This window comes from Cricetulus griseus, chromosome 5 (genome assembly GCF_003668045.3).
Source record: "Cricetulus griseus strain 17A/GY chromosome 5, alternate assembly CriGri-PICRH-1.0, whole genome shotgun sequence".
In the NCBI taxonomy this organism is placed as follows: domain Eukaryota; kingdom Metazoa; phylum Chordata; class Mammalia; order Rodentia; family Cricetidae; genus Cricetulus; species Cricetulus griseus.
This window is the reverse complement of record NC_048598.1, coordinates 102,592,946-102,620,586: the sequence shown is the minus strand read 5'-3', so window position 1 is coordinate 102,620,586 and position 27,641 is coordinate 102,592,946. Positions and strand designations below refer to the sequence as shown.

At 39.8% G+C, this 27,641-nt stretch overlaps 2 protein-coding genes across 13 annotated transcripts in view; both read left to right on the top strand.

Moving 5' to 3' along the window:
- The window catches only part of LOC100767289 (zinc finger protein OZF), a 38,739-nt gene extending 18,335 nt beyond the window's left edge, over positions 1-20,404 (top strand). For 5 of the 12 annotated variants that reach the window (XM_035445611.1, XM_035445612.1, XM_035445615.1 and 2 more), the window contains 3 exons: positions 4,935-5,061; positions 5,267-5,327; positions 5,835-8,388. In XM_035445611.1, coding sequence (XP_035301502.1) covers positions 4,935-5,061; positions 5,267-5,327; positions 5,835-7,410 — 1,764 coding nt within the window. In that variant the 3' untranslated portion in view covers positions 7,411-8,388. Of the gene's footprint in view, positions 1-1,723; positions 2,154-3,860; positions 3,945-4,934; positions 5,062-5,266; positions 5,328-5,834; positions 8,389-19,984 lie in introns of those variants that run through there. The other 7 variants (XM_035445617.1, XM_035445616.1, XM_035445610.1 and 4 more) reach the window with 7 other exon arrangements.
- A 2,306-nt stretch (positions 20,405-22,710) lies between these two features.
- Positions 22,711-27,641, top strand: part of LOC100767866 (zinc finger protein 260) — a 35,350-nt gene continuing 30,419 nt past the window's right edge. Inside the window, 1 exon segment of the mRNA XM_035445619.1 lies at positions 22,711-23,023. Within this exon segment, the coding sequence (XP_035301510.1) occupies positions 23,021-23,023 (3 nt within the window). The 5' untranslated portion in view covers positions 22,711-23,020.

Below are 27,641 nucleotides of genomic sequence, written 5' to 3'. Positions count from 1 at the left end.
TGTTCGATATTAGGATTGCTACCCCTGCTTGTTTCTTGGGTCCTTTTGATTGGAAAATCTTTTCCCAACCCTTAATTCTTAGGTACTATCTGTCTTTGAAGTTGAGGTGTATTTCTTGTATGCAAGAGAAGGATGGATTCTGTCTTCTTATCCATTCTGTTAACCTGTTTATTTTTATAGGCAAGTTAAGACCATTAATATTGAGGGATATTAATGACCATTGATTGTTCATTCTTGTTTGTTTTAGATTTGGTGGTGTTGGTGGTGAAATTGTGTGTGGGTTTCCACCCCTTTTTGCTTTTGGCTCTTGGTAATGTGGGATTATCTATTGCCTATATTGTTCTGGTTGTAGTTAACTTCCTTGGGTTGCAGTTTTCCTTCCAGAACTTTCTGTAGGTCTGGATTGGTGGATATGTATTGTTTGAATCTGGTTTTGTCATGGAATATCTTGTTTTCTCCATCTATATTGATTGAAAGATTTGCTGGGTATAGTAGTCTGGCTGGTATCTGTGGTCTCTTAGTGTAGATAGAATATCTATCCAGGACCTCTGGCTTTCAGAGTTTCCATGGAAAAGTCAGGTATAATTTTGACAGGTTTGCCTTTACATGTTACTTGACCTTTTCCCTTTGCTGCTCTTAATATTTTCTCTTTATTCTGTATGTTTGTTGTTTTGATTATTATGTGGGGAAACTTTTTTTGTGGCCCCCTTTATTTGGTGTTCTTTAGGCCTTTTGTACTTTCATTGGTATGTCTTTCTTTAGGTTGGGAAAGTTTTCTTCTATGATTTTGTTGAATATGTTTTCTGCATTTTTGAGTTGGATTTCTTCACTTCCTTCTATACCTATTTTACTTTTTTTTTTTTTAAAAGATTTATTATTATGTTGGTGGGTCATGCCTTTAATCCCAGCACTCGGTAGGCAGAGGCAGGTGGATCTCTGTGAGTTTGAGGCCAGCCTGGTCTCCAGATCGAGTGCCAGGAGAGGCTCCAAAACTACACAGAGAAACTCTGTCTCAGAAAAAAAAAAGATTTATTATTATGTATACAGTATTATGCCTATGTGTATGCCTACAGGCCATAAGAGGGCACCAGATCTCATTACAGATGGTTGTGAGCCACCATGTCGTTGCTGGGAATTGAACTCAGGACCTCTGGAAGAGCAGCCAGTGCTTTTAACCCCTGAGCCATATCTCCAGCCCTTATACCTATTATTCTTAGGTTTAGTTTTTTCACAGTATCCCATATTTCCTAGATATTTTGTGTTAGGGATTTGTTGAACTTAATATTTTCTTTGGTTGGTGAGTCTATTTCTCCTAGTGTATTTTCAACTCCTGAGATTCTTCCATCTCTTATTCTGTTGGTTATGCTTGCATCTGTGGTTCCTGATCGTTTACCCAGCCTTTCTATTTCCAGCATTCCCTCAGATTGTATTTTCTTTATTGTCTCTATTTCAGTTTTTAGGTCTTGAACTGTTTCCTTGAAAGATTTGTTGATGCCTTGTATTTTTTGGTTTGTGTTTTCTTCCATTTCTTTAAGAGACTTTCTCATATCCTCTTTGAGGCCCTCTACTATTTTCATGAAGATGATGTTTTTAAGGTCATTCTCTTCTGCATCATCTGTAGTGTAATGTTCAGGTCTTGCTGGTGTAGGGTCCCTAGTCTCCAGTGGTGTCTTATTGGGTTTTCTGTTGTTGGATGTGCTTTTTTTTTTTTCTTTTATCTGCATTTATTTTATGCTGAATTTATTCCCGTGCCATAAGTTTTTGTTTCTTCAGTTTCTTCTGGGATATCTTTTTCTTCTGTGCAACCTCCTCTTCTGGCTTTGGAACAATTTGTTCCTTTTCTGTGAGGATCATTTCGATGTGGCAGGGGAGCTCATGTATGGGTTAATCTGGCCGTAAGCTCTGTAAATTCGGCGACGCATCTGAGGTGCTTTGTTCATCTGAATGTGTTCGATGACCAGAGAATCTGCGTCTAGACCCTTAAGCTCAGCATTATTCTCTGCATTTTTAAGAATGTGCAGCAAAAATTCAGCACTCTTTTTTGGCCACCGACCCTGTGTCCAGCCCCACTGTTTGGCCTTGGCAAACCTGCCGACTCCACCATTGTATCGACGGAATGGCACACATTGCTTCTTCAATGTGACATCTTTCAGGTATTTGGTGGCTTTTTGGATATGCATACCCTTGATGGCCTGGGCAGTTTCACGGGTATTCTTAAAGTGAACCCGGAGATTTGAACCTCTTGACTTGCATGATTTTGTAGGGTTTTCTGGGTCGAGAGAGAGAGTAGCGAACCATCTTCACAGGTTACCTCAGGTCGCTTACAGGAGGAACTGGTTGTGCTTTTATATTGTCTTCTTCCCATCCTTCGGGAGGGTGTAGCAGGAGTCTCTTCCTCTCCTGGTGGGTATGGGACCAAGGTTCCCTTCTGGTAGATGCAAACAGATCCAATACTCTGATGTCTGTCCTCTTCTCCTGGATGGAGGCAAGACTGGTACAGTTTCCTGTGTTTCTTTAAGGGAAATTTTAATTTCCTCTTTTAGAGCCTCTTTCATCTTCATAAAGATCATTTTCTACTGTTTCATCTGTGTTGTTGGGATGTTCAGATTTTACTGTTGTAGAATCACTAGCTTCTGGTGGTGCCATATTGCTCTTTATGTTGTTGAGTGTGTTCTTGCACTGCTGTGTACCCATCTGGGTTTGGCGTAATTATAGGTACATGTGTTAATTCTTTTTCCAATCAGTACACCATCAGTACACGTGGTGACTGTGTCTTAGGGGACCAGTCTTTCTCCAATCAGTGCAGGTGGTGTACATGCTTCTGGGTGCTCCTGCTGACCAGGTGCTGGGGAGTGATGGGTGGGGTGGCACTGGATGGGCCTTGGGATCTAGGACCTAGAGACAGGGGCTCCCCAACCAGGAGACACTGAAAAGTAGTGATGAGATTAAAATGTTCCTTCAACTTAATTATGGATATTAAACAGATAAGTCTTACAATGATAATGAAGTGTTTTATGTGGGACTATTCCTCTCTTTTTCCTAGAGCTCCTTTCAATCAGTGGGGACCTTCATGTGTCACCTCAGAGAGACTTTTTTGTTTGCGTGTTTTTCTTTCCTTGAGATAGGACCTAATGGGGCACAAATTGACCTTGAAGTCCCAGTTCTCATTCTTCCACTTCCCAGTTGGTGAGATCAGAGGTATCAGTCAGGTCTCCATACCTTTTGAAAAAGACCTTTCACTAAAGGTTTCATTTTAGGGAGACCTCTGTTCTGCAGGCTTTAACCTAAACCTCAATATTTTGTTTTCAGAGCCATACATAATTATATAGGGATCTGATGGTTGTAACTTGACAAGCAATAACTGTTCATTTGATCCAATGGATTTTTGCTGGTGTACAGTAAAATCCTGTTTCCTTTAGATACAGACATTCCTGGTGCATTCTAAGGGTCTGTCTCCTCCAAGATCAATATGTCTTCTGCTGCTAATAACAGTAAGAAACTGAAGCCATGTTGTGCATAAACACTCTCTAGAGGCTGGGAAGGTGGCTCAGTGGAAAATGTACAAAGGACATTTGCAGAAGACAAGAGTTTGGTTCCCATACCTAGGTTGCCATTTCTGTTGACTATGAATGAAATCAATACCTATTCCAGATTTGTGGGTTTTTATAACTCTAGTAACTTGCATCCCATATGGTTTTCTCTTCTTTCTCCTAGGATATTCTTGTGTGATTGTTTTTGTGTTCTTGTTTCTTGAGGCAGTATGCTATATAGCCCAGGCTGCCCTCAATTTTCCTACATCCCCAAGATTACATTGAACTTCTGGTCCTACTACATCCACCTCTTATATGCTATGATTACAGGCATCCTAATCCTTATACCCTACATGGAACAGAAATTAAACTGAGGGATTCATGCACGCTAGGCAAGAATGCTACCTAACTGAGGTACATCTTCAGTCCCTTTATATTTTTTGTTTTATTAGGATAATAATTTTGTTATATATGAATGTTTTCCTACTTACATGCCTGTGTAGTGTGTTTGCCTGGTGCCCATGGGAACCAAAAGGAGTCAAATCCCCTAGTACTGGAGTTACAGGTGGTCGTGAGTGAACTATCACTTGTCTGCCTGGTATTTACTGAAGTCAAAAGAGAGCATTGGATTTTCTTGACCTAATGATAGATGTAATTGGTAGTAACCTCTAGTGAGTGCTGTGAACTGATCTGGGAACTCTTCAAAAGCAATAGGTGATCTTATCTGTTGATACTTCTTTATATATTCTGTCATTTTTATGAGTCTTTATGGTCAGCCTTTACTAATTTTTGAGAATACTTTAATAGTCAGTCAGTAATTTACTAAAATGCTTTCCTCCCTAGGAATTATTAGCCTTACATCAGTTTATGATTGAGAACTACAGAATTGGAGTGAATGTTTTAACTTTATTGAGGAATTTTGAGTGAAACTCTGCGTGATTTCTATGTGTTTGTTTTTTGTTTGAGACAGTGTGTCATTATGTACCATTGGCTGTCTTGGAACTCTCTACACAGACCAAGCTGACTTGGAAATCACAGAGTATCACCTGCCTTTGCCTCCTGAGATTTGGGATTAAAGTTGGGCCTCACCATACCCATGTTGTCTCCCTTTTTATGTTAATAATTTTGATAAAATTTGCTGGTGTTGTTGTGTTACTCTGTATGAATGCCTCTAGGCATTTCTCCTGCAATGGCCTATTCTGTTTTGTGGGTACACATTTGGAGAGAATGATTATTCTTTTGTGTTTCTGTTTAAAATGTGTTGGTGACTGCCTTTGGTATTTTATTACCCACGTGATAGGATATAACTAAAAAATAAATTATGTAAATATATTGTCACTGAAGTGCACATTTGCAAAGCATTCCATGTCACCATTTCTATTATGTACAATGTGGGATATTTAGGATGCAGTGACCTGTGAGGATGTGCATGTGAACTTCACTCATGAAGAGTGGGCTTTGCTGGATTCCTGCCAGAAGAGTCTCTACAAAGATGTGATGCTGGAAACATATTGGAACCTCACTTCTATAGGTAGGAATGTGAGCTTTCTGTCAGTTTTTAACTTAAGGGCCAAGCCTTTCTTGGAGATAGTTGCTCTTCTGTGATTTTGAATGGGAAAGAGAAAGAATCTAGTGAGTAAATCAGGCATTGTTTAAAGATTCACAAAAGATGCTAATTTCAGTTGTGCCTAATTTCCAGTTATATATCTCATACATTTTCTGGTACTGTATTTTAGGGTACAAATGGGAAGACCACAGTATTGAAGAATATTGTCAAAGTTCTGGAAGACATGGAAGGTAATTTGCATGTGCAAGCTGATATATATGGGCCTTGGAAGAAATGTAAATTAGCACAGCTTTCTGATGATTATTACACTATCACAGCACCATGTAGTCCAAGGTCAGGTAGCTGATCAATGATTGGAAAACACTCCTATAAGGATAAGACAAGGAAACAATGTCATAAGAGATGTCACATTTTTAACCATAGCCACGTAAGTTGCATACTGTAGAATTGTCTATTCACTTATTGTCTTGCCATTCAATCATCATATAAGATATATACATTGATAAGGGGATTATACTATTCCAAGATCTTTAATAAGCAATCTTCCATATTAAATATAGTACTCCTCATATGTTTGTAGTGAGTGATTTACTATAGTTTAGTGAGAGGACCATTTTATGAGAGACAAGGAATTTATAGAAACCTGAATCCATATACCACATCTGAGGCAAAAAAAAAAAAATAGACTATGTGAATGTAATGTGAAAACCTTTTATATGGTATTCTTCCTTTAATAGTCCTGTCAACTGTCACTATGGATACAAGCCATGTTTGCATCAGAGATATGTAAAGAAGCATTCTATCTCTGTTTCTCCTGGAACAATTAGAAGATATGATGTAATCACTACTGTGAGAAAACATGATGACTGTGAAACAAGTTTACCCTCTCTCTTTGGAGAAAAAGCTAATGAGAACAAGGATGATGGAAATTCACAGGTCTGTGTTGGTTCAGTTTGCACAGATAGTATGACTCACAGTATAAGAAAATGTTATTTAAGTAATCACTGTGCTGAAATTCTGAGTTCTTCCAGTTCTTATCAAAGACATAAAAAATCTCATGTGGGAAGAGGAAGTGAAAAATGTGAGCTTTGTACTAAAGATTTTTGCCATCACAGGTATCTTCAAACACACAAAACTACCATTAATGAAGAGAATCTCTATGAATGTAAAGCCATTAGATTTGAATCCTCTTTACACCAAAGAACTCATTTGGAAGAAAAACCCTGTGAATATAATCAAAGTGATAAAGTCTCTGCATATCACAGTCTTCATCAAGTATATAGAACTCATTCTGTAGTGAAAAACAATGAATATCAGCAATATGATAAAACCTTTGCAAGTCCCAGTTTTCTTCAAATGTATAAAAGAATTCTTGGTGGAGAGAAACCCTATGAATGTAATCAATGTGGTAAATCCTTTGCTGAGAAGAGTAATCTTCACAGGCATGAAAAGACTCATACTGGAGAGAAACCCCATGAATGTAATCATTGTGGTAAAGCTTTTGCACACAAATATAAGCTTCTCATTCATGAAAGAATTCATAATGGAGAGAAACCCTATGAATGTAATCGATGTGGTAAGGCCTTTGTAGAGAAATGCAATCTTCTCAGTCATGAAAGAAGTCATACTGGAGAGAAACCCTATGAGTGTAATCAGTGTGGTAAAGCTTTTGCACAGAAGAGTTCTCTTCATAATCATGAACGAATTCATACTGGAGAGAAACCCTATAAATGTAATCAATGTAGTAAAGCCTTTACACAGAATGGTAGTCTTCGAAGTCATGAAAGAATTCATACTGGAGAGAAACCCTATGAATGTACTCAGTGTGGTAAAGCCTTTGCACAGAAGAGTAATCTTCTCAGTCATGAAAGAAGACATACTGGAGAGAATCCCTTTCTATGTAATGAACATGCTAAATCCTTTGCAGAGAAGAATAATCTCAGTCCTGAAAGAAGTCATGCAGCAGAGAAACCATATGAATGCAATCTATGTGGTAAAGCCTTTGCAAGGAAGAGTTATCTTTGCAGTCATGAAAGAATTCATACTGGGGAGAAACCCTATGTATGTAACCAATGTGGTAAAGCCTTTGCACACAATAGTCATCTTCACAGTCATGAAAGAATTCATACTGGAGAGAAACCCTATGAATGTAACCAATGTGATAAAGCATTTTCACGTAAAAGTCATCTTCACAGGCATGAAAGAATTCATACTAGAGAGAAACCTTGTGGGTATAATCAATGTGGTAGAGATTTTGTATTTAACAGTAACCTTCAATTGAAAGAAACCTCATACTGGAGACAAGTCCTATGAATATAGTTAATGTGGTAAAGAATTTATACAGAACAGTCGTCTTCACGGGCAAGAAAGAAATCAGTTTGACAAAAACCTTATGAATGTAATCAGTACAGTAGAGCCTTTACACATTGAAGTGTCCTTCAAAATCATGAAAACATTCAAACTGATGAAAATCCCCATGAAACTAATAAATGAGGCCAGGCCTTACAATCCACATACATTTTCTCTACAGAGATATCTCACTACTGCTCTAGTAAAATAAGTAGAGCCACTCTATAGGTAAAATGTTGTCTGTTTTCAAGTTGTAAACATTTTCCAAGAATACAGAAACACATGATAATTTGAATAATAAACTGTATTTACAATAGAAAATGGTATTTATCCTGTCATCCCATTATTTTTGAATCCTGGTATTTGATTTTGAGCTTAAATACTTCCAATCATATTCTCAGAAACACAAATGGCAGAGAATTTTGTCAGTGAGGAAATGTGATTGCCAGAGCTTGCAGTGAATGTACCTCTGCCATGTTGGAAAGCCAAACTGGATGGAGCCAACTGCCAAAGCTACCATTTTGATCCTAGCCAATCCCACTTACCAATTTAAACATTGATCAAACAGTGATTACAGATATGCATTATAAAGACAGATTCAGACCAAAAGAAACCTCTGTGTCACAGCATGATTAAAAACTCTCTATAGGCTTGAAAAATTGTGTATAGACAGTTATTAAAAGAAATAGTTAAAGTCTTAGAAAGTAAAAAGAAAAAAGCCACATAAAGATGAGAAATACAAAGTGAGTCTTGATTGTATATGTTATTGTGTTGATTTTGAATTTTTTGATGGCTCATGGGCAAGAGACTGCTGCTGGGAAACATGGGATTAGAAGAGATACTGATAAAATATACCAACCTAAATGCTTTATCTTTAAAACACAAGTTAAAAATTAATATTTGTAAAATGTAAATTAAAAGATGCATTGCTTTGGAGAAGCAGTTTTGCCTTACTGTTGTGGCTCAGCATGTCTCAGCCTTAATCCATGAGGTTCAGCCTGAGGGGGGGTGTGTGGACCTGGAAGCTCCTAGCAACCCAGTGGCAATAAAGACCAAACATAGGCATCTTGTCATCTTTAGAGAGCTCTCAGTTCCATGTTGTAGTACTAGAGTCATTTCTTTATTAGCCATCTTCTCTGGTGTTTCTTAACCATCCTGTCATGACCACGAGGGAACCATTTCTCTCCGTGTTCTCCTCTCTGCTCTGGTTGCTAGCCCCTAACCTCTGACCTCCCTAGTCACTCACACAGCTGGCATCTATGCCTATTCAGATGCTTAGGCCCACAGAGATGCAAATAGGAGGCATATTACCCTGAGGCCATGGTAAACAATAGTGACCTTACTAGCATTAACACTACAATAGTGGGCCAGAGCTTTCCTGTGTTCCATGTTTGCAGGAGCTGGAGGCTGGGCCCCAAAATATTCCATAACAGAATTATTTGGTCTCCCACACCTTACTTTCCACAGAAACCAAAAGGCTATGGATTTGTTTCAGGTTAAGATGGACCAGTTTTGATCAAGGGAGACCTTCTGAACCTTGACAGATGATATCTCTCAACACAGGTTACCACTGGTCCTCCCAGTACTTGTCCATTATCTCAAAATTTTATCAGGGACCCTAAAGATATTTCATCCACAGACTGCAGGAAGCAATTTGGAGAAAATGACATCCACATTCCCTAGGGTTGGGGTTTATGGATGGTCTTTGGTTATTTGGTGGATAATGGATGTTTGTTATATTTAGGGGAATATAGGATGTAAAGATCATTATTAATCTCAGATATTTTGCATTGGCATGAATTTTTGTATATTAATACAAATTTAAGAGTATTGTCCTCATACTACATATTTTCTATTTTTGCTTAAGATATTACCTATACAGCTCATACTTATTATGCAATATGAAGCTTTAATCCTTAAAAGATAGTCAGGATAATGAAGAATTGCAAGCTAATAGTCACCCATGTCTATCAAACTTCTAGTCATGTTATTTAGGTTTTCAAGGTAATACAAAGATTTATTTCACATAGGTAATCTTCAAACACTTCAAAGACCTACAGAATATGGCATTTAAAATGTTTTAAGAACTTAGACTTTTCTCAGCAGTGAGACATGTCTGCTCCTGGCAGTAACAATAACTTAAGGATAATGATGTGTATCAAAGAAGCTAAGAAGCTCCTTATGGAGTTTGCTTTCAATGTGTCAGGGCTAGCCATTTGAACAAGAAACTGCTTTTGTCTGGACTACTTTCTGTATGCTGTATAAATTGAATATATAGGATACATTAAAAAAAATGACTGCTGAACTTGGCAAAACAAGATGGGACAGTAGTTCAGGGTTCCAACTTCATGGAAGAGTCTGTCAGACATTCTTTGGACAGAGAATAATGACTGACAAACTGCCAATATAGGTAGGACTGCTTCACTGAGAAATCTGCCAGATACTTTAGGCTTGCAGGCTGAATATGGATGCCCCAATGTTACAGAACAACTTTGGGTGACCATCCAGGCAGCCAGATAGCTGTCAATTTTAGAGTTTTAGAAGTTGTCTACTATTCACTTCTGGGGTCTTTGATGGAGTTGAAGACTTATAACTATATATATATAAAACTTATAACTATTATAGTTATAATTATAGTTTTACTTAGTTATGACGAAAGATAAATTAGATATAAAACTTTAGACTTGCAAAGATAGAGTATTTTGTTTAATTTTTCAAATACAAATAGTAACTGTACCCTTCCTTTTGATTAAACAGAAAGGGGGAAATGATGTGGTATGTCCCTCTGTATGCTGTGAATATGTTTTATTGCCATTGGTTAATAAAGAAGCTGATTTGGCCAAGCAGAATAGAGCCAGATTGGAAATGCAAGCAGAGATACAGGGAGAAGGGTAGAGTCAGGGAGATGCCAGCCAGCCACCAAGAAAGGAAGGCATGTAAAAAATGAGGTAACTTCACGGCCACATGACAATACACAGATTAATAAAAATGAGTTAATTTAGTTGTATGGATTAATTAATAATCAGCCTGAGCTAATAAGCTAAACAGTTTATAATTAATATTAATCCTCTGTGTGGCTATTTTAAAAGTGGCTCCAGGACTGGATTGGATGAAAAGCCTCTAATTACAGGATCGACAAATGCAGGTGTGGGTGGAACCCAGTAAGGGTTAGAGTACAGGGTCTGGGCATCCTGCTAAACCGCATAACCCAACTACAGAGGTAGCTGGTCAACCTGGGGTCCATGCATAAGAGGATAGGAGAGTTCTTCCATGTCAATGACTCCTACCATTAGTCTCTCAAGGTATATTTCCCCATGACCCTGTCTGTCCATACACAAAGGCTCTGTGTTCAGCAAGAAAGGTGATTGAATTCCCTGGAACTTAGACATTCAAGATGTGAGCTGCCATGTGGGGCTGGCAACTGAACTGTTTTTTTTTTTTACAGAATGTATTTGTTAGAGTCCAGCTCCAGTGAGGTTCAGGTCCTAAAGAGGAGTTGTAAAGTCGATGAAGGGAGGAGCTGACAGGATCTGAGGGTGAATTAAAATAGCTACTGGTTTATTTTTAAAGAGCTATATCTTGTACACTCTATAATTGCACAATAGTTTAACCACAAACAAACACATACAGACCTAATGATTCTTGGATGAACATGGCCATCAACCTTTTCATAGCATTTCTACTGAGCCAAAAAGCAGTAAGTTCATCAAGTATCTGTGAGTATTGATGTGAACCCATTGTTTTGATCCATAGTGTGCTTTCATCCTTGTGACCAGATGTGTCCAGTTCTCAATTTTTGGTGTAATGGGAGACACACTGTGAATTCTTGTGTGAGAGTGGGTACACTTATCACACGATATCGTTATATGGTGATGGAGATTTTTTTCCAAACAATCACTTTGTTTAAAGATACTGTCATTTTATACATCCTTATTCTCCACTGAAGCCCACACAAAATTTCCTGAAGGAAACGCATACGGAAACTCCCAAATCACATAGTGAGAATTATTATCAATGAAAATAAAAAGATGCTGGAGAATTGTGATCTACAATGTTAAAATAACTGGAACTTTGCAAAGCAGCAATGTTTGCTGTGTGCTCCACAGGTACTAAACTGTGAAACCATCTCAGAATTGTTCTTTTAAGATTTAATTCATTCTTCTTGTCTTTGTGCATGCACATGTAGAGTATAATTTGGAATCAGATGACAGCCTATGTGATGCAGTACGCCCACTCCTACCATGTGGGTCATAAGCAAATCACATCCATCCGTCTTGGCTACAAGCCTTGGTCCTTTTTTTTAATCATTGGTTTTGATGTTTTATTTTTAAAACAGGCTCATAAAGTTCTGTTGACCTTGAAATCATGTTGTTTCTGCTTTCAAATCCTAATGCTGGAATGACAGATTTCAAAATCATGCTCTCTCTATGCAGAGGCCCGGTGAATGCTGAGCCATTGCTCTACTGAATGAGTACAATCTGAGCTGAAAACATTGATGTAGCTGACATTATGATACACTGGTCCACACTGAGACCTCATCTCAAACAAAAACTGCAAAGAAATAAAAATTTTTGTTAAAAAATATTGTGTATATCTGTTTTGATAACAGTCTCTCTCACTTGCCTACGCTGATCTAGAACCTACATTTTGTAGCCCTTGAAGTGTTCTTGGTCTCATCCACCTAAGTACCAGGCCTGGACTACCAAGGGGGGAAGCCATACACAGAGAGGCTTAACTATGTGTCTGGGAACACATTGCTAGTAGCCAGAAATCCATGGCAAGGTCAGAATTTCCCTAGGTTCAAGTCACTATTCAGAACTTTCCATGCGGTGGAATGTGATCAGTTAAGCATAGAAGGATGGGAAGAGACTCATGATCCTTCTCTTTGAGGTCTAAACGTTCTGAGAGTCTTATGTGGGCTAGGGCTAGAAATGCAATTTGAGGCATTGTTGATGAAGAGAGGGCACACAGCCAAGGTCAACCTGGCCATGGCTAAGGTGCAGCTTCACTGCCTCAAACGGAGCAAAGAAGCATGCCAGGACCACAGCTGGGCCCAGGAGTCCCTGGGGAAGGACAAGGAAAATGTCAAAAAGGAGCTGTCCCTCCTGTTCACAGTTGGGACCCACTACACTGAGACTACACAAAACTGAAGAACCTCCCAGATGCCAAGGTACTGCAAAAGCCTCCTACTTCTTACATAGGAAACAGGCAAAGAGAAAGAAGAGAGTCTCTGAGCAAGTCTGGTTGTTGATGCTCCAATTGGTTATTGTAACCAATGCAACAAGTGTAGTATATTTACATCATTCTTAATAACAGCTGTACAGACAGGGATAGCTTGTCAGATCCTGCCTGGGAAACTTGCCTCAACAACATGTCCCTCCTTCAGTCACCTATGGACATTGAAGTTGGGGTGCTGATTCAAGTGGAGCAGTGTGATATGGGTGGGTGTTTGCTATAGGTGCAACTGATGCAGGTTCAGCTGTTCAGTTTCCATCATTCACCTCGGCAAGCTCAGGGGCCACCTTCCCTAGCCTTCAGGATGATGAAAGGGACTCATTATACACTGGGAGACCAGCCTAGGACCTTACCAAGGTATGCAGCTGACCTCATCACACCATGGCTACCCACACTCTTCCCCTCTGATTCCCATAACTCTGTAATACCTGACATGTTACAATTTCCAATATGCCACCTACATCACAACCATCTACCCAGGGGTATAAGCTCACTCTGAATGGGTAACAACCAGTGTGGAACACAGGGTGATAGCAGGGATTGTACAAGTAGGGCCAGAAGATAGTTTGAGCTTCTGAACCTAAAACTCAGTTATGCTAGTAAACAGGCAACCAGGAAATGTTGTGGCTCAGTGGTAAATGCCCTGCATAGAAAACCCCAATGAAGATCTTGGAGCATTTCTTATTGTAAAGCTTATGCCTAGAACCCCCAATGAAGCACTTGGTGCTTGGCTTAGTCCTATAGATATTTGTCATATTTCTATGTATTTCTGGCTGGTTTGTCCATTGTGACAAAGGAAATCAGAGGTGTTTTTAGTTTGCTATATTTATTTAATCTCATCTGTATGTGTGTTTTGCTTCTGTGTATGTTTGGTGCTCATAGAAAAGAGAAGAATGCATTAGATTCCCTGCAACAGGATGTAAGCATGATTATGTACCCACAATGTAGTGTGCTTGGAATAAAATTCATGTCTTCTAGTAGAAGAGTAAGGAGACTTAACTACTGAGTCATCTCTCCAGTCCTGAACTTGATAGATTATCAAAATTTTGTGTCTACATTTTGCTAGAGTTTCTTGTCCCAACATGCCCCACTGCTTCAGTCCCAAATGAATTCACAGGGATGCTCTGTTAACTATAAATCTGTTGGCTGATGGTTACAGCTTCCCACTAGCCAGCTCTTTCCCAATTATCAACCCATTTCCACCAATCCAAGCACTTCCATGTGGTCCCATCTCACCAGAGAAGAATCTGGACCCATCACTTCCCCATCTGCCACATGACATCTGCTCATGGCACGTCTCTCTGCCTACCTGCCTACCTTTCCCAGGATTCCCCTTGTTTCCTAGTCCCACTTATCTTCCTGCCTTTACTAGCCAGTGTTTTATTCATCAACCAGTAAGAGAAACATATATAGAGAAGGACATCCCCTATCATCTTTTCAGTCTAAATAAAAAGGGTTTTAACAAGACAGTTATCAAGTAAGAACTATAGTTAACAATATTTATTCCATTAACATCTGGCAAAATTTAAAGAAAGTATTTTATCACCTATCCTATCTGAGTCCAAAGTTTTATATATAACTTATCTTTTATCATAACTAAGGAAAACCATAACCATAATTATCTATCTTCAGCTCCATCAAAGACTTAAGAAGGATAGTATATAAACTCTAGAATTGGCAGAGACATTTTACTGCCTGGACAGGTACCCAAACCCAAAGTTTCTCTGTTATGTTGGGGCATCCATCTTTGGCCCATAGGCCACAAATGTGTCTGGCAGACTTCTTAATGAAGCAGGAAATTTTGAAACTGTCTACCTGTATTGGCAGATTGACAGTCATTTGTTTCTGTATCCTGCAAAATGTCTGGCAGACTTCCATGATGCAGGAACACTGCAGGTCTGTCTCATCTTGTTTTTTCATGTTCTGTGGGTCCTGTATGTCCAGTTTGGATAGCATACAAACAGTCCTGACAAGAGCAGTTTCTTGCCTAAATGGCTAGACTTGCCATGTTGAAAGCAAACTCCATAACACATTTCCTCGATGCCTATCCTCCTTTCTGACGTAATTGGTTGGTGTTGCCAAGAGCAGTTGTATAAGTTTGCCATGAAAAACCCTAAGCCATTTTAAATGCCATATTCTGTAGGTCTTTGAAAGGTTTGAAGAATATCTATCCATTTGAAATATAACTCTCTATATATCTAGAAAATCTAATCAACATAACTTGAAGTTTTGGCTATTATAGGTGACTATAAGCATTTTTAAATGAGCTGTATATACACAATACCTAAACAATAGTAGAAATATGCATGTAACAAAATTGACCTTAAATTTGTATAAACCAAAATTCATACCAATGTATTCATTTCTATATCACATTCCATTTTTATTTTTTTAATTATTAATCTGTTGGCTAATTACAAGGGCTTCCCACTGGCTGGCTTTTACCCAATTATCAACCCATTTTCACCAACCCAAAATTTCCATGTGGTCCCATTTCACCAGAGAATGGCTCAGACCCATCAATCCCCCCTCTGCCACATGGTGTCTCCTTGAGGCACCTCTCTCTGCCTACCTTTCCCAGAATTCTCATCTCCTAGTCCCACCTATCTTCCTGCCTCTATTGACCAGTGTTTTATTCATCAACCAATAAGAGAAACATATATATAGAAGGACATCCCCCATCAGCAAAATTTTGTGTGTCTACATTCAGATCCACACACTGAAAACTGAGTATTAACACAGTTGAGGCTTGCTTAAAAATCTGTGTTTGGGATCTGGAGATGACTCTAAGTTGCTTGTTGGATTTGGTCAGCTTGGTACAACTAGAGTTAGATTGATTTCCAGTGTTCTGTGTTGCATGAATTGGTCAAAAAAGAGGTCACTCCAAGATGAACTTTTTAGGACTGTGTAGCAGCAAGAAGTTCTAGCTTCTGTTGGACTCAACCTGAAACTGCTATTGACAAGCATACTTATTGATAGTTACACAAAGTTTTTTTTTGGGGGGGGGTTAAACATGTCATTGCTATTAGTCTTGATTGTATACCATTTTGGGCACCCGGTAATCCAAGAACTTAAGATGTGCCAGAAGGGTCTTTTGACCAACATCATGCAAAGACTATAATGCCCCTTTAGAAAAACAATTCTACAAGTCATGGAAAGCAATCATTGCTTTCTACAATGATTTCTTCAAGGTCAAAGCACTTCTGGAAAACAACTATTCACTCTAATCTTTATACTAGATGCAGGGACTCTGCTAAATTCCTATTACAGAAAATGTCTTCGGACATTTTCTCTGAATTCATTCAGAGATGAATTTGTGTCTGGATTATTTCTCATTTGTCCAGTAGTCTTAAAATTCCTTACTTGGATGCCCTCATTTTCTGCATAAGACAAAAACAATAACCTGCTTCAACCCTAACTTCAGAGAGTTTCTTTTTTGGAATGTTATACCTGATCAAATGAAAGGCATTTGTTAGTCTTATGTGTTAGTTTGTATTGAATGGTCACCTAATGTAGCGGTCTCTCCTGTTCACATCTAATCTCGACAGTATCTGCAGCTTATCTTCTCCTGTGGAAAGAAAAGCAAAACCTCTTCCCCAATGTAACACATATCCTAGTTTCATTCTGAGGTCAACACATCTTTAAAGTATACAGGCAAATTTAATTCAGCAGTGTTTTATATTATCTAATGTCTCTACAACTGTCATTCCTTTCTAATTAGCACTTAAACAATTTGTGCAAACTATCTGTGTGGATTTTATTATCCCTTTCTCTTAGAGTGTGATTCTATCTTTATGAAACTGCTTGCCCTGTAGGATTGTGTGGTATGCCTGCAATATATGCTTCATGTTGTGATATGAAAGATTCTTGTTTCATTTTACTAGAGGACTATGCTGGAGCAATGTCAGGGTTAATTTGTACAGGTGTCCCCATGATGGCCATAACATCTAATAAATTTGTAATTACAAAGTCATCCTTTTCAAAACCCAAAGTTGTTGTCAATTAATATCCTGAATATGTATCTATGGTATTGTGTATGTATTTTTAATTTTCCAAATTCGGCAGAATGAAACACATCCATTTGCCAAATTTCATTTCCTTGAGTGCCCTTTGTGTTATTTAATGCAGGTAGTAGAGTTTGGTTATACAAAGAACAAGTAGGACAGACCCTTATAATTTTCTTGGCTTGTTGCCAAGTCATAGAACAATCTTTTATTTATTTATTTTTTTTGAAACCCTTGCTAGTAACATGGTGCTTCTTATGAAATTCTGAGGCTTCTAGCACATTTCCTACTAATAGCTGATCAATTTCCTCATTACCTTATGCTAGAGGGCTACTAGATGCATATGGGATCTGATATGACAAGGGATGATTTCTATTTTTGATTATTTATTGTAATTGAATAAAAAAGTTAATTCAAGACCATCTGGAATAAGTTCAGTCTCAGTATGTAAAACAATACTTTCTGCATGTTGGTCACTCAGGCTGGAGAGATGGTTCAGCAGTTAAGAGCACCGACTATTCTTTCAGAGGTCCTGAGTTCAATTCCCAGCAGCCATATGGTGGCTCACAACCACCTTGAATGAGATCCGGTGCCCTCTACTGGCATCCAGGCAGAAGACTGTATAGATTGAATTCATAATAAATAAATAAAAATAAAATATCTATTCTAAGAAATCATCTTCTCTGTTTTAGGATTCCAATAGGAGAATGTGTAGAAGGAAAAATAACCAGAATAGAATCAAGCTCTGGATTCAATAATCCACATGTGTATTCTGTAATCTTTTCTATTAAATCCAATTCTCTCTCAGCCTCAATGAATAATTTTCTAGTAGTATTTAAGTCATTATTACTTTGAAAGGGTTGAAATAAATTGCTTAGTGCTTGAATTGTCAATCCAATTGTGGGCCATAGCAAGCTAATATCTCCCAGCAATTTTTAAAAATCATTAAGCATTTATAATTGATCTCTTCTGATTTGAACTTTCTGTGGTTGAATTTTTTGTAAACATACATTGTATCTTAGGTAATTAATAGAATCTTCAAGAGCAATTTGTAATCCCCAATAAGGCAAAATGTTAACATCTTCAAACACGTTCTCTGATGTATTTGCATTTGAAGAAGCTTATTAGGTATCCATGTAATGGTAAATTATAGACTGAGGAAACTGATTACAAATTATTTCCCATGGCTGCTCTACAAAATATTGACACAAGGTAGGTCTCTATAACATTCTTTGTGCAAGAATTTTCCACTGATATCTTTTAATAGGCAGGGAATTATTGTAAGTAGTCACTGTGAAGGCAAATTTTTCTCTAACCTGTTGCAAAGGTATAGAAAAAAAAAGGCCATCTTTTAAATCAATCACTATAACAGACCATCATGTAGGTAATAGAGAAGGCAAGAGAATTCCAGACTGTAAAGAGCACATTGGTTGAATCTCCTTATCAATAGCTCTTAGATCTGTTTCTCCATATTTCAGATTTTTTTAAATGACAAATACCAGAATTCCAAGGACTAGTCAACTCTTTAATATGTTGAGCATTTAGCTGCTCCCATATCAACTGTTCTAAGGCCTGTACTTTTTCTGATGTCAAAGGCCACTGTTCCACCCAGACAGGTTTGTCAGTTTACCATGTTAAAGGCAGGGCTGTTGGGTAGCTGAACCCAGATGGTTGTTGACTTTTCTTTCTAATTGCTTTTAGTATTTCCCCCAGAAACATATGTTAGTTTATTGTTTGTTTTTGAAATAAAAGAATGTTAATCCGGGTAGTCTACTGCTGTAACAAATCATGTTCACATAAATTCATTGCTACTGTAGACACATGTGCCTTCAATTCTCCATCCTGTCCTTCTGGCCCTATACATTTGACATGTCTCATGTTTTGTTTTACCTGAGATAAAGTTCAAATCCCCAAAAGGTGAACATTTACTTGAAGAGGCCACTTTGAATGCCCAAGTTTTGGTGTAATTATTGTTACATCTGCCCCTGTGTCTGCCAAACCCTCAATTAAAATGTCATTTATTTTAACTCTGGTCTTTGATCATTTATAGAAGTTCATCAAAATAGGGGCTGGAGAGATGGCTCAGTGGTTTAGAGCACCGACTGTTCTTCCAGAGGTCCTGAGTTCAATTTCCAGCAACCACATGGTGGCTTACAACCACCTTGAATGAGATTTGGTGCCCTCTTCTGGCATGCAGGCAGAAGACTGTATACATAATAAATAAATTAAATAAAATATTTCATCAAAATATTTGCTTTATGGTTTCTCATGAAATTTTTAAAAATCTTCTAAAGCTGTCCTGTCATTTAGAGCAGTATGATTTTGTATAATAGGCATTAAGTCTTTTAATTGTTCTGTGGAGGATTTTTCCCAATGCTAAAAAGAAATGATTGAACTAAATTTGACATGGGGGCCTGCAAGAGTCCCCCTGTGACATTTCCTGATGGCAAAGGCTTACCTTGCCAGTCCCTTGTTGATCTGCATTCATTAGTCCAACACTGAAATTTGTCACCCCTTCTGCATATTCAAGAATGCTGAGGCCTTAATATTTGGATTCTCTCTAGAAAAAAAATATTGTTCCTAGGAACACCTTGCCTACAGTCCCTTTTCAGATGACCTGATTTACCACAATTAAAACATCTAACCTTTGACTTTTATTAAAATGCTTAGAAGTCACTTCTCTTACGCAAGTATTATCATAAATGTGAGATCCAGTATCACATGTATTTCTAGTCCACTCATCTATGGGTACAAATCTTTTAAGGCCTGATCACCCTCTTACATTTTAAATTAGCATTTTCAAAACCAAAGATTCAATTAATATTCCTCTAACTTCTGGATCTGTTATTCTATTTTTAGCTGAAGTCAATCTTTGTAAAAAAAAAAAAATCAGTGAAGGTTTCTTTTGGGACATGTATAATTTTAGTAGATAGATCAGTCCTCTTTCCTGATTCTTCAGTCTTGTCCCAAGCATTCAAAGATGCTGTATGGCATAGGCCGAAGGTATGATCATCAAATGTAATCTGTCATTCCACATCAGCATAATGGCCCTCCCTCACCAAGGATTTGATCTTGGGAAAAAAAAATTTTTTTTCTTTTTTTTTTTCCAAGGCAGGTTTTCTCTGTGGCTTTGGAGGCTGTCCTGAAACTAGCTCTTGTAGATCAGGATGGTCCGAGCCTTTGCCTCCCAAGTTCTGGGATTAACGTTGTATGCCACCACCACCCGTCGATCATGGAAAATTTTATGACATCTAACCCTACCTCATTGTTCAATGGCACTCACTTTGTCTCTCCACCAGGTTCTCCATTGTAACTGAGGACCTCCTTTCAACACTGCTGTAACTAAATCTTTCCAGTCTTTATGGAATTATTTTTTCCAAGAGGCCCATGAATTTACCATCTGCTTCACAAAAGGTGAACGCATACCTATGAAACATTTGCATCTTTAAGTCTCTTCAAATCCAGTATTTCTATAGGATTCCTGTTTACTTCTGAATAGCCTTTGGGACAAATGTTGGTTTTCTAATAACCTCAGGACACTCCTTTTCAGCTTCATAAAGCAATGGTGTGATAATTTCTGTTCTAAATCTCCATGGTTATATGTGAATTTTTTCTTAGTTCCTTAGTTTGTCTTTCTAAGAATTTTATCTTGTCAGTTTTTCATATTTGGCACTGATATCAACCAACGTTTGGGGGAAATAAAATAAGACTTTGCTAAACTAGTAATGATTTTTTTAAAGATTTTATTTTATTTATTTGTTATGTATACAACATTATGCTTCCATGTATATCTGCACACCAGAAGAGGGCACCAGATCTCATTAGGGTTGGTTGTGAGCCACCATGGTTGCTGGGAATTGAACCCAGGACCTCTGGAAGAGCAGTCAGTGCTCTTAACCTCTGAGTCATCTCTCCAGCCCACTAGTAATGATTATTAATGGCATTATGTAAATCCCAGCTAAGTTAGGTATTCCTTCATTTAATTGTTCTATTTTTAACCCATCCACGTGGAATCATACAGAAACCTACCTCCTGTCATTGTAATATTGTTTCCCATTTTAACATGAGGAAAACAACCCTCGTTTTTTTTTTTTTTAACTAATTCCTGCACTATAGAATTTCCAGTTGTCTCCACAAATCTGCTGATCATGCCAGTGAAGCATGAGACTGGCTATCACTGCATACACCGAACAGTTGGACAGAGAACAGTTGGGGCACAGCCTGGCTGAGGGTAGTTGGAGCTGCTCACATGTAGCTGTGAACCAAATGTGTGTGGAGCTTTTAACAACAGGAGAAACTTTAGCGGGTGTGGAGTTGGCCAACCTAGTGTGGCAGCAGCCCAATAAGGGGGTATGGGGAACCCTGAAATCCATGGGCAGGAGCCCCTTGGAGCTAGCCTCTCCACAGGAATATGTGGAAGAAGCATGTGAGGCAGAGTTCTGCTCCATTGCTTAAGTGAGCACCTTGAATGAGTCAAGGGAACCAGGCTCCTCAGCCTGAGAGGGTGTTGTCCTCAGTGCCATGCCCACTGTCAGCTCAGTTGGAGATATTCTGTGTTCCTCTACACAGTATGGATTGATTACCTTTCTGCTGCCTATCGCATTCTCCCACTACTGTGCTGTCCTTGTTAATATACTTCCTTTGCATGACCTGTCAGTTTATACATGACCTATTTGTAACACCACCTCTTCAATTACCAAAATTTCTGGTGTTTTGTGTCATAGATGGAGCTGGTTTAAACTTTTGATGTCCTGGCTCCACCTGCCGAATGCTGGCATGATACACCAGTGCCAGCACAGAAGGCTGGGAGTGTTCGTGTTAGGCTAACCATGTGCAGCTGAGAGAAGTGTGAACAATCCTAGGTGAGCCTTATTGAAATTTCTGATACCTGGTTACTGTCAATCAGGGTGTTTAATGTTGACCTGGATGGACTGGGCGTCATTTCAGGTGTGAGGCGGGGGAATCTCTCCATTAGACATTAATTATCTGTGTGTGCTAGAGACGCTGTGAATGGAAGAAGGAAAAGAAATAAAAAAGCAAGACATGACTGGCCCCTGGCTTAGGCACCAGATTGAAAAAAAAAGAAAAAGGCAGAAAAAGGACATAAAGGACAGGACTGCTCCTGGAAACAGTAGAGGAGGAAGGTGGTTGTTGATAAAAGGGAGAGACGGGGACATTTGGGAGAATCCAGAGTGGACATGAGCCTGACCCTTGTGAGAAGAGGGAGGGAGGGGATGGGAGAGGCAGACCAAGATGTCAGAAAGGTAAATAGTAGATTGGAAAAACAACAACAAAAACCAGGTCATCAGAAGGGTTGGATTACACAGGGAAGGGCCATTCAACCCAGGGCTGGAGAAGTTCAGGGTAGGGGGCAGGCATGGCAGTCACACCTGGTAACAAGTGGGGACTGAGGGAGGCAGGAGACCCTGGCAGTCAGCATCTGCTTTGATGTGGTAAAGCGGCCCCTCCGCCCCCGCCCGCCGTGCGCAGGAGGAGGGTGAGCAGAGCTCACCGCGCGGGCAGGGAAGGCGCAGGGACGCCTGAGTCGACCCCACGCTCTGTCGCCATCCGTGCAGCTCCGCAGCTCTGCTCTGCGGTGGAGTCGGGGCCTGGAATGCTCTCTGCGTCCCTCACAGCGGGGTCCCCAAGGGAGCGCACGTCACTCGGTTCACAGCAGCCAATCAGGGCTCGGGACGGGACTGCCGGTCAGAGTGGGGGCGGACGCTTCCGGTCCGCCCGCTCGCCCGCCCGCGCTGGACTCGGGAGACGCTCTTGTCGTGGGAGCCGCGCTGTGACCGCTGCCGGAGCCGCGAGGACGGCGGGCGAGCTCGGAGGCCGCTATGGTGAGCGAGGGGCCGCCGTGCGCGCGCGGGGGGGAGCGCGGGAGCCGCTGAGTCCTCCCGGGGCTGCGGGAAGCGGCGGGCGCCGGCCGTGAGGTCACGTGAGGCCCCCGCTGTCTCCCGCGGCCGGGTCCTGAGGCCTCCGAGTGACTTCCGGCGGAGGCTGCGCAGAGCACCGGGTGGGGGCTGTGCGTGGGAGTTCCGCGGTGTGACGTCACCACGCAGCGTGCGCGCAGGCGCCGCTCCCGCCGTGGCCTCCGCAGGCGGAATTGCCGAGTTGTCGCAGAGCTGGGCTTTCTCAGCGGTCTTGTGCAAGTCCCGCCCTTGGCACTGAACGTCCAGGTGCAGATCCGTCTGCAGGCGGCGCGGTGCTGTGCGGGGGGCTCTGTGACAGGAGCGTTCGCACCTAGATGCCGGGGTGGACCAGCCGCCTGCGTCAGGGAGGCCAGACCTCCTGGGTTTCCTGGCCTCGTGGGTCAAATCGGCACTGTTTCCATGGTGATTGTTTCTAAGTTTTCTCTTAGGTCCTGTTGACCTCTCACGTCTTTCTCGAACAGTACAGTCTTTATTGCAGTTGTCCGGGAAGCTTTGAAGTCAGATGCTGTCACTGTGTGTGCTCTTTACCTAATCTTGTGTTGATCACTTTTTCATTCGTGATGACCTTTTGTCATCATTTTTCTGTTGACAGGAAAAATTGTTAGACTTTTTACTGGAGTGTTGCTGAATCCATCGCTCATATTCTGTACTGAAATAATATTTAGCCTTCCTGTCTACCATTATGCATTTCTCTCCTTTTACCAAGTTTCTTGGGATCTTTAATTACAAAGTTAAGTTTTGGCTGCACATATTTGTCACATTTTTGTGTATTTCTGGCTTATTGTCTATGATGACCTATAGGAAATATGAGAGTCTGTTTCTAATTTTCCTGTAATCTTATTTTACGTGTATGAGAGTGACTTGCTTGCATGTGTGTATGTTCACCACATGTGTTTTGTGCCCACAGAAGACAGAAGGAGGTATCAGATCCCCTTCATGAGAATCTAGGGATGATTGTGTGCCACCATGTTAGTGCTGGGAGAAAACACGGGTCTTCTACAAGAGCAATAACAAGTAGTAACTTCTGAGCCATCTCTCCAGTCCTAAACTTGACAGATTTTCAACACTTTATATGTTTGTGCACAAGTTGATGCTGAAAAGCCAGGGTTAAGAGAGTTGAGGTTTTGCTTAAAAATCTGTCTTTGGGGTTGGTTAGATGACTCAGTAGGTGTGCTGGTTAGATGCGGTCTGTTTGACACAGTCTAGAGTCACACTGGTATTTAGACACACTTATAGGCTATTTTCTTCCTTAGAGATTGATGTAATAGGGCCCATCCCACTGTGAAAGTGCCACCCTGGGCAGATGCTCCTGAGTTAAATAAGGAAGCAAACTGAGCAAGCCATGATAGCAGGAGGGCTGTGAGCAGCATTTCTCCAGGTTGACAGCAGTGTGGAATGCATGAGCCTATGTAAATTAGCAAATCTGTTCCTTGTCAGCCCCTCTGTGTGTGTTAGGTAGAGCTGGAGATGTGTAAATACTGAAGAATTTTTCTCAATTAATCTCTAAGTATGTGGCATGATTTCTCATTGTGATGGCACAGTAATTCCAGAACAGTTGCACCTTCCAGATTTCAGAAAAATATTTCAAGACATGGTTTGTTATGTTGACTTTCTTGGCCTTGATCCCAATGTTTATACCCCCGGGGCATTGACCCTGCTGTCCTCCTGACTCTACCTCCTTCTTGATTAAAGGTTCAGAGTATCATGTACTTTTAAAACTACCCACTCCATTAAAACCAGGATAGAAGGATTAGTTTATTGTGTACACTGCAGGAAAAAATAGGCTAGGCAATAGCTAGAGACTGTTTAAGTCTCTGACCTGTAAGTACCTTTCTGTATACTTGCCCAGTACGCAGTGATTTATACCATGTGAATGTGGAAAACCAAGTTGGTGGGTATACAATTTAGGGAGGTTAGCTTGAGCCACTGTAATTTCCTACTGGGCAACTCCTCATATTGATCCCTGCAAACCCAATTGTCTCCCTTTAGGCAGGTGAGAGGATTGAGACATTGAGCACTTGCCTGTGGCGTGTGTGTGTGTGTGTGTGTGTGTGTGTGTGTGTGTGTGTGTGTGTGTGTTGTAAGAATATACCACTCAGCAGCTAACATTTCCCACAAGGCAGGATCATACAGTCTATAAATGTGGAGTTGAATTCGGTGCAGGGTGGTGACCATAGATCTATCTGCATTCTTCTAAATGCAGACATCGTTTGTCTAGCACCATTTGTTGAAGATGCTGTATTTTTTCCCTGTATTTCTGGCTTTATACAAACTAGATGTTCATAGGAGTGTAGGCTCATGTCTGGGTCAGTCTTCAACTTTATTTCATTGATCCACTGTGTCTGTTTTTATGCCAGTAACATGTGGTTTTTATTACTATACCTATGTAGTACAACATGCAACCTGGAATGGTGAGAACTCCAGCAGTCTTTTTATTGTTCATAACTGCATGAGCTCTCCTGGGACTTTTGTTGTCTTATTTGAAGTTGACAGTTATCCTGTCAAGTTCTGTAAAGAATTGTGTTGGGATTTTGATGGGGATTGCACTGAATTTGCAGATTGTTTTTGGTAGGATTGCCATTTTTACTATGTTAATTCTACTGATCTATGAGTGTGGGAGATCTTTTTACTCATATCTTCTTCAGTTTCTTTCTTCAAGGAGTAGTTAGAGTTATTGTGAGTATTTTATATAATTTGAGGCTATTTTGAAAGGTTATTTCCCTGCTTTCTTTCTTAGTACCTTTGTCATTTGTACATAGGAGAGTTGCTGATTTTTGTGAGTTAATTGGGCATCCAAACTACTTTGCTTAAAGTGTTTTTCAGCCATAGGAGTTCTTCTGTGGAAATTTAGGGTCACTTATATTATCATATCATCTTCAAATAAAAATATTTTGATTTCTTCCTTTCCAGTTTATTTCCTTCAGTTGTCTTATTGCTCTAGCTAAGACTTCCAGTTCTGTATTGAGTAGACATTGTGAGAGTAGAAGTCCTTGTTTTGTTCCTGATTTTAGGTGAATAACTTTGAATTTCTCTCCATCTAAATTGATGCTGGCTATAGGCTTGTTGGAAATTGCTTTATTCTGATTATGTATGTTCCTTATATCTCTTACCTCTGCAGAACTTTTACCACGAAGGCATGTTGGATTTTGTCACAGGCCTTTTCTCCATCTAATGTGATGATAATGTAGTTGTTTTCTTTATGGTTGTTTATATAGTGGATTACATTTCTTGATTTTGTATCTTGACCATCCCTGACCATCTTGGATTTGATTATGGGAATATGATCTTTTTGATGTGTCCTTGGATTTGTTTTTTTAGTATTTTATTAGCAAGTTTTTTCATCTATGTTCATAAGGGGAAAAGCTCTTTGATTTTCTTTCTTTGTTGAGTCTTAGTGGTTTCCCGGTAACTGTGGCATGAATACTGAGGTGCTGGGGATGTAGGTCAGGGGTACAGCACCTTTTCTTTGTATGATGATGTAAGGAAATACAAGTAAGGCAGTTCAGTTTAATAGGAGTGGTCAGTCCCATACTATCCTTGATATAGTTATTGATAAACTGTATTTTGGTGGGCTTGAGTTCCTATTTTAGGAATTGGGTGCCTTGAATGAGAAATCAACAAGCTGAATTGTATGGTAGGGGTGTAGAGTTGTGAAGCACACCTTTGATCACAGCACTGGGGAAGGAAACTGAATGGCTTTGCTTATGAGAATGCAAATAGATTTTATTTTCTGAAATGATAATTATTTGTTGACTAGCTTGTATGGTGAAGGGCATGCCCATGTCATGGTCCCCATGTAGAACCCAGATAACAACTTATGTGAATTGCTTCTCACTTTCCACCGTGTGGGTCCTGAGGATCAACCAAGTCAGAATTCCTAGCCATTGGGAAGCTGGGTAGGAAGATGAAGGACATCAAGCCCATCGCCCTTTACTCCCCTTTTCGCACACTTTTAACTACCACATTTACTCAGCTCCTGTACCCCCTTAATGTCCTTAATTGTCTACTCAATCACCTCTACAGTTTCAGGCTAAGTTCAGTCCCAATGGCTTCTTTTTCCCCCATCAGTAGTATACTAAGATCTGTTTTAATAATTTTACCAGAGTTCAGCTTTACTTTGACACTTTCCAGCTACTAATCTAGTCTATAGCTTTGTGGTACAAATAATAAAAACTCAGAGACAGATATTGAGGTTCAAGCTGAAGATCAGAAAAGCAAAGCAGCCAGCCATTAGCTCTTACCTCTACCTCAGATGGAAAGGGTGATCCTGTCTCACAAACCCTCAGTTTGAAGACTGAATGCTAGGGCTGAGACCCTGCTCCTGTCTTATATAACTCTCTAGTGCTGAGATTAAAGGTGTGAATTCTGTTTCTCTTTTAGACTGATTCACACTCATATAGCCCAGGCTGGCCTTGAACTCACATAGATCCATCTGCCTCCGTCTCCTGAGTTCTGGGATTGAAGGTGTGTGCCACCACTGCCTGGTCTCTGTGATTAACTAGTGTGGCTGGCTTTGCATTCTGATCTTCAGGCAAGCTTTATTAGATCATAAACAATATATCACCACATAGCATTATAGTTTTACAAACACAAATATAATCCTGGCATCTTCTAGATTTTTAATGTTGAAATAGCTTCTCATGACCCTAAGATAACAGGACAGTAGGTCCCAGCATGTTGACACCACCCTCTCAATTCAGATTTACTAGTGACCACCTTGGGTTCAGGAAACAAAAGTGCAAATTCATCCTGTAAATTTTTTTCTTTACAGTTCAGTGTTGTTAGCAGCATCCCTTTAATCCCAGCACAGAGACAGACAGACATTTCACTGAGTTCATGGCCACCCCAATCTAATGGTGAGTTTCATGCTAGCAAGAATACAACACAACCAAACAACAAAGAATAAAGGTTGCTTGTAATTGGATAGGCTGGGCCAAGGAAGTATCTTAGTGCACAAAGGTGTTGACAGGTATATGAAGCACATGACCACATGTATTCAGTGCCATGAAAAACCTAGAAA